This window comes from Bidens hawaiensis, unplaced genomic scaffold (genome assembly GCF_021521415.1).
Source record: "Bidens hawaiensis isolate Kalapana, Puna unplaced genomic scaffold, B.hawaiensis_p1.1 tig00027596_1, whole genome shotgun sequence".
Taxonomy (NCBI): Eukaryota; Viridiplantae; Streptophyta; class Magnoliopsida; order Asterales; family Asteraceae; genus Bidens; species Bidens hawaiensis.
The window spans coordinates 201179-209297 of NW_027505102.1; the positions used below are offsets into that span (position 1 = coordinate 201179).

Below are 8119 nucleotides of genomic sequence, written 5' to 3' on the forward strand. Positions count from 1 at the left end.
AAGACAGTATCAGAACAATGTGAAAAATGCATGCAGTTACAGTATAGCTAAATTAAAAAGCAAGTTTCTGTGTCAAATCTGACAAAAAAATCTTTTGACACATAAAAACCTGTCAGATGAGTCTGTTTCAGAGAATTTAGGAAGAATCTTCCACTACCCACAAACATTTAACTCAAACCACAGTTAAAAAAAAAGAAGAATAACTTAAGCATGACAAACAAAGAAAATGCACCAAAATTGCCTTTAAAAAGGTCATCTTTTATAAAAGGAGTTCATCCAATCTACTGTATAGTTCAACAAAAAACCAAAAACATCAACCATATGCTGACACTTCAAGACTCCTAGTATAAAGATGATAAGAAATTTTCACAATGAAGATGACAATAAAACAAATAATGTACGCTCAAGATTCAAGATCCGTGCACTGCAAATTCTGTGAGCATGGTAGTGACAGACCATGAATCTTTTCATACCCGAATCTATCACCAACGGACCCCACCTCCATCTCATCATTGTCACTGTCAATTTCTTTAGGAGTAACACGATTTTGGTAACTTCTGCGCCTGATAACAAACACATTGAAGTAATAACTCACCACATGCTGCTTTAGCTTATCAGGAATCAAGTACGAAGCTTTTCTCCAAAACTTGTTCATAATTTCAAGCCTACTCTTATTGCTATGCGCCAAGTCATACCGCGCTCTAATCACTAAACTTTTAAATCGTTTTTCCTCTTCGGGTACCCACGAAAGCGAAATTTCCTCCCCCATATTATTAAATTTCCATTTATAGAAAAGCGGGCCGAGCTCGATTTTGATTTTCAACCTGTTTTCGGCTATGTGAAACCTAACACATTCAGCAGAGCCCGAAAACACGCATTCACACGAGTCTTGCCTTCCTAGCCCAATTACCAAATTACCCTCTTCACTTTCTCTATCGGGGTCGTTGGGTGGAGGCCACATTTGAGTACCAAGCCACCTGGATTCACTTTCAGAGACTGCACCTGTCCAGGGTGGCACTTCGGCTTGGTAATCTGGACCCAGGTTATACTCTTGGTTGTGTGGTTCAGTAATTTCACGAAATCGGTCCGTTCGGATGTTATTAGATTCGGTTTGTTGGCGTTTCAAGGGGATTCGTACTGCAGCTGTGGTTCTTCTGCTGCATCTTAGTTTAAGTTTATTGTCTTCATACATTGAAGGATGCATTCTTTGAGGCTTCTTCTACATGTTCGAAAAACTTAGAAAGTTAATTCGACAAGCTATAATTTAAATAGAATAAAAATACTATATTCAATCCGATTATTAACATCTGACATAGGTTTATAGATTGTGTATATATGACACAATTTGGCATATAAGCAGAGAGCAGAAACATGATGTAAACTAGTTAAAAAAAATAATACCTTAAATCCTAATAGAGAAATAATTGATAATGACAAATTTCCATAAAAACATTCAAAGTGAAGCCCAAAACCCTTATATGACTTCAGGGGCAATTTTGTCATTAAAAAAGTTGACCTCAAGTTTGGCCAAGCGAATACACTGCATTTACGCCTTTAACATTCCATATTTAGTATCATACTTATTATGCCACGAGATCCGAAAATCAGATTGTTAATTTTCATTTTATGGGGATTAAATTGAGACACAAAAGATGAAGACCCGAGAAAACGGAATCAACGAATAGATTGTGTTTATAAGCAAGATTACACATAAAAGATCCTATGTTAGTGTTTTAGATCGGTCAGATCAGTGATGTTTCTTAACAGCCTGCAAAATCTAATAAAACTATCATGGTGCTATAAAGTTGTTTGATCTTGTAATTTTAAGGTTTAAAAACTACTGCTTTAGGGTTTCATAATCCTCATTACATTTATTGTTGCACAAATACTAATTTTCAAACATTCATGCTTTGTAATAGCCGCACTTACATAATGTAAACCACACGGAAAAATATTATTACGCGCATGCAATCAAAAAATCAGAATAAATTAAACTGTCATTAACTTCATGACCTCTTAGCAAGGTTATAACCTAAAAGGAGCACAATGATCACAAACACATTGCATAAGCGTTTAATAAATAAAGGCAAATGAGTCATACCTGAGAACCGCTTGCTTCATTGCCTAAATCATGATTAAGTTCTGCAAAAAGTGCACGTCTTGCCGACAAAACTTGCTTCCATAAATGATTATTCACAGAACTCTTTCCCTTCTTACTTCTTTGCAAGGTTTCAAACGCGCGATCATGCGGATCCTGTGCAGCATTAGCTAACCAATCTAGCATTTCTGATAACTTTAAAGATTCTTCATCCCTCTTTCGTTTCAGATTGTTTACATTACCAGAAACAACATTGTCCACATCAACAGTCTTAACAGTTATCATAACATCATCATCATCGTCATTGTCAGAATCCACATCATCAGGGATCACTGAAAGTCTCACTTTCAAAACATCATTCGACACCATCTCGTTTCGTTTGACTTTGACCTCATCGTTAACCATCGAAACTCCCACTTTCTTAACGAATTTGGGCGATAAATCACATCTTTTACGATCCCCAACACTAAATTTTGCATCATCATCATCACCATTAACTGTACAATCAAGATTCATTCCATCTTGAACTTGATCAAACCCCGACCCATCCTCGTTTTTCTCCTTAAGATCATTAAATCCAATGATCTCAACATCAATCAAAGACCTACCCAATTGTCTCGACAACCGATCTAACTTCTCAACAACACTAATCTCCATACTCTCCATCTTCCCATCTTTAAAACCTCCATTCAACAACCACTGATCAAATTCTTTCAAATACTTGACATATATCAACTTCACCGACGCCACAAGCCCGGTTTGTAACCCGCATTCCCTCACGACAAATTCCCACAAATTATTCTCCGAAACCAACTCATAACTCCCAATTCGCCTAATCGTCAGGAACAATTTGAACAGCTCAGCATCTTGACCATCACCAAGCTTAGGTGGAAAAGGCCTAAAAATCTTTTTGTTAACAGACACTTCTTTCAAGAAAAATGATAAAACTTGATCAAACAATGCCCTTAATTCACTTTCATCCTCACACCCATCCATACTCCCATACAATTCATGATTCACAAACAACCCATTATTATTATTATTACTATTCAAATCAGACCATTTTCCCAATTCAGCATCATAAGCCATTTTTTGCATCAAGATTCAATCTTTTTCCTTGTTTGTTACACACAACATACAGAAACAACAAATCAACACAATTTCACACCAAAAAGATGAATCAAACTGTGATCAAAGCTGAATCTTGAACCCTTTAAACCCCTAAAACATGATGATACACTACTACACTTTTATGGGTTCTCGTCACATAAAGATTTTACCTTTGTAAAGGTTTTTGAAGAAAGCCCATTTAAATTTCCTACAAAGATTGGAAATTGAAGTGGGTAAGACAAAAAGATTAATAAAAACTAAGGGTTTAATTGATGCATTTTGTGTGTGTTTTAGGGTGTTTGAGACCGCAAGAAATAGGGGAAGAATGTTTAAAGACTTGTTTAGAGAAAAATAAAATAGAAATTGGAAATGAAATCAATGAATTTTGATTAAAAAATGGTAAATAAAGTAAGAAATAATATGAATTGTGACATTTACCTTTGTAATTGAGTGGAGATGAGTCATATGAGTGAAAATATGAGTCTGATTTGGGGTCAATCAACTCATTCGAACAAACCCTAATCTTGGACCTTGAGGGTGTAACAATTTGGGTTTTTGTTTGGGTAAGATTTTTGTTTCATGTGTTGTTTGTTTCATATAACCACATCTAACCCCCTTTTATAATACATAGTGAGGGTATTTTTGTCAAGTTGTTTTATAAAGTCGTATCTCGTTACGTTAATACTGTTTTATAAGTGTAATAATATTAACATGATTTAAAAACTGTATTTCGTTACGTTAATACTGTTTTATAAGTGTAATAATGTTAAATGAAAACATGAGGTTGACCGATAATAATCTTATCTTAGAAAATTGTTGCTATCGATCCTATCTTTCACACTATTTGTTTTCATTGGGCCATGTTAATTTTTTTTAACTCTGTTAGGTTTTTTTCCAAATTTCATACTGATGTTTTAGGACCTTTGATTGAAAGAACAATACAAGTCGATTGATGTAATACTTATTTTGAAACAATGCTCCAAACGACGAAACAGTGCTTCAGTACATGTATTTAATCTTCCAATTAACAAAAATCAAGTCATTTGGTGCATTGTCCTTAGATAAGTTTTACATCAATCTACTTGTATTTTCCTTCCGGTCAAAAGTACTAAAAATCAGTTTGAAATTCGAAAAAATCGTAATACAGTTGAGTTTTTTTTAACCAGGGTATAAAGAAAACAAATAATGTGAAAGATGGGGCCGGTGACCATATCTTTCTAAGATAAGATTATTATGGACCAACCTCAAGATGTGGGATTACCAAAATCCAATTTTCCTTTAAAAAATGTAGTTCATTACGTTAACAATGTTTTATAAGTGTATGATTTCAGATGAAACATGATTTGAATACCGTATTTCATTATATTATTATTGTTTTATAAGTGTAATGATGTTATATGAAAACATAATTAAAAACTATATTTCATTATGTTAGTACTGTTTTATAAGTAATGATGTTTGATGAATACACGATTTAATTGTATTTTATTACTCTCTTCGTCCCATTATAAGTGTCCATATTTTTATTTTTATTTGTCCCATTACAAGTGTATGCTTTTAAAATTTATTAATTAATTTTTAAGTTTACACTGAAACAAACACAACTAATATTAATAAACAATATTGATGGATCCACTTTTCAATGACATTATTGTCATTTGATAAGAAAAAAAAAGTAATCATTCAACCCATCTTAAACTTTGTGTTTTTCAAACTTGGACACTTATAATGGGACGGAGGAGGTTCGTCATTATTGATTTATAGTTGCATTGATGTTAGTTGAAAATTGATGATTTTCGCAATTTAGTATAAATGTTTTATGTTTTTATGGTTCTTTTAAGCATGTCATAGTGTAATTTTAAAATAGCCCAACAAGTTATGTTATATTAGGTCATCTTCTCCACATTCTTTTTTTTACTTTCTGTGCAAAGTTGCAACAACAAAAATACATTCTTTTCCTTAAGTACTTTCTTTTAATTATTTTTGAAATTTTGAAATTTATAAAACTTAAATTCAATAAAAGTTTCCAAAATTTATGGCAATAAATTATGATTTATTACAATAACTAGCTCTAGAAAGACATATTTAACAAATTCAAATGTAGTATACAAAGACATATTTAATAAATTATGATTTATTACAACAACTAGCTCTAGAACTCATGTGTTGCACAGGTTGCTTAACGAAAATATAATTAAGCTATAAGTTAAATGATAAAATTAATAAAAAAAACTATACTTTATCATATTAAATGGTTTTATAAGTTCAAATTATATTTTCTAGTATAATATTAATATGAATTCGTGGTGTATTTTCACACAATTTCCTTATAATCACAAAAAGATGCACCTAATGATTTTTTAAGTTTTAATTATATTTTTTAACATAATATTGAATTCTAACAAAAGATGATAAGTTGTTTCATAATGAATGGCATTAAGAAATAACATCATATATATAACTAGCATGAATAAAACATGCTTTTGTATTACAGTTTTAAAAGAGATGGATGAAAACTTTATGGATTCATAAAGGTTGAATTAATATGTGGGATAAAATTGTTATTCAGTCATAAATGTTTTCGTCTTTATCATCTTAAACCTATACATATCATTATATAAATTGATTTAATAAAAAAATGTAGATCTGATTTTATTAAATATGTAAATATTTTGGTTATATTGACATAAATACCGGCATATTTTCAATCCATGTAATTAGGTAATTATTTATTTGATTAAAGGATGTGTTGATATGTTTTGATTACGCTGACATAAATATGTTTTCATTAAAAATAGAAAATATTTTGAGCTGAAAATTTATGCTGGGAATGAATCTCCAAGTGACACGTGTCCAAGTTATTTTCTTTTATTAGAATAGGTAAATGTTTACTATTTTATTATAATAATTGTAATGTAAAAAATACAACTTATTAATAAAATCTGATAATTTTATTGTTTACTGTATTATCTTTATGCTTACCACATTCTACTAAATAAGATAGAGCCTTTGTGATACACGGCTGGTTAAAAAATAAAACAAAAAAGTTAAATTTAATAATATACATAATAACATATCTTATGGATTCATAAGATACTAGGATAGTGTCTGTGCTACACACAGATGGAACATATTTAAAACGTCATATTTATGAAATATAAAACATATTAACATGTATATATTATTAATTTAGTAAAATACAAACGTCATATTTATATTAAAAAATGATATTTTTACATAAATTATGAGATATTAAATTGTTATTTTAATTTAAATACAAAAACATACAAAGACAATCAGCGATAAATAAAAGTTTAAAACATGTTTATAAACTATACAATGATTACAAATAACACATGTTAATTAAAACATAATACTCTAATGAAATCAACATAAAAATGTATCGTCTTATACACATTTTGGAAGCGACTGGCCTCGAAGGTGAACCTCATTGTCGTTTAGCAATCCAAACAAGCTAATTTGACAACAAATATAAACTATATATATATATATATATATATATATATATATATATATATATATATATATATATATATATATATATATATATATATATATATATGAGTAACATAGTTTTTTATGATACCCGTTTTTGTAATCTTTAATTTCAAACAAATAGTCGTTGATAAACACAGGAATTTGAGACATAAACTTTATCTACGAATGAAAAATATAATAAAAGTGAAAAATTATTATATGTAATACGTAAACGTTTGAAAATTCCATTTTAAGAACAATTGAAAAAGTAAAACATTTAATTGTGTCATAAATGTCCTCCAAAATTGATTTTAAAGAAATTAATTAGTCGTCAACATATATTGCAAAAACTTAAATTCAAACGAATTTACATATATAAAAAGTATAAATGGTAAGTTTGCAAAATATATTATCATTAATTATGATTATATCATTTTGGTCAAATGATAGTTATCACAATATTTGAATCATTCTTAATATATATATATATATATATATATATATATTTATATATATATATATATTTGTAACAATATTATTAGTGTAATTAAAAATAAATTTTAGTTTAAATAATTTAATTTGACGTCCATAATTACCCGGGTGTTTTGGAAAACATTAATAATTTAATTTTACTTCCAAAATTAAGTAATTTAATTAGATTTCTATAATTAAGAAAAAGGAAATCAAACTGTAAATTAATTAATTACCTTAAATACTTTTAAATAAAAAATCAGTTGTCATAAATTAAAATGAAAGGTAATTTCATTTGAATTGATTTACATGAACTAAAATGTTGGTCATTATATTTTTAATTTAATAATGGTTACCATATGAAGAAACTAACCAAATAAAAACTAATTCTTCGATTATATTAATAAAATACATTTAATATTAATAGGAAATAATATATAGATAATATAAAATTTTAAAACACCGGAGGAACTTCACTTAATACAAGAAACTTTTGAAAAAAACTTTTAAGTAGAATTTGACCAATAATGAAAATAAATGTGGAAATAAGTGAAAATTATGAAAACTTTATTATTGTATTTATGTAATTAAAAGCATGGAAATATATCAAATAGAATTTGACCATAATAAAAATCATGGAAACATATTAAATCGGATTTGACAAAGAATCAAAATTCTGGAAATATATTAATGGATTTGACCAACAATAATAGAAGATTGATGATGTCTAAATCAATTAAATTACATGAATTATGTAGAATACATAAATACAATAATGATCGTAAAATAACATCAACACTCCATCAAAGCCATTTTTGCAGCTGATACTCCATCAATGGCATTAGTTATTTTAACCAAATTATGGGGTCATGTAACATTCGTTATTTTTCAAACCCGAAAACCCAACCCGTTTAAAATTTATTTATGACATTTTTTTATATT

At 28.9% G+C, this 8119-nt stretch overlaps 1 protein-coding gene across 1 annotated transcript; it reads right to left on the bottom strand.

The window, feature by feature from the left end:
• Positions 1-239: 239 nt before the first annotated feature.
• On the bottom strand, positions 240-3990 carry LOC143610725 (AT-rich interactive domain-containing protein 2-like). The gene is made up of 2 exons (XM_077085123.1): positions 2102-3990; positions 240-1219 (listed from the first exon to the last, which is right to left on the bottom strand). The coding sequence occupies exons 1-2, from the start codon at positions 3194-3196 to the stop codon at positions 404-406; spliced, it is 1911 nt and encodes a 636-aa protein (XP_076941238.1). The 5' UTR covers positions 3197-3990; the 3' UTR covers positions 240-403.
• Positions 3991-8119: the final 4129 nt, after the last annotated feature.

Excerpts from the sequence above, each read along its gene's own strand:
- LOC143610725 (XM_077085123.1), bottom strand. The coding sequence starts at position 3,196 with ATGCAAAAAATGGCTTATGATGCTGAATTGGGAAAATGGTCTGATTTG. Across the intron at positions 1,220-2,101 it reads ATGAAGCAAGCGGTTCTCAG|AAGAAGCCTCAAAGAATGCA; the intron begins GTATGACTCATT and ends TCGAACATGTAG.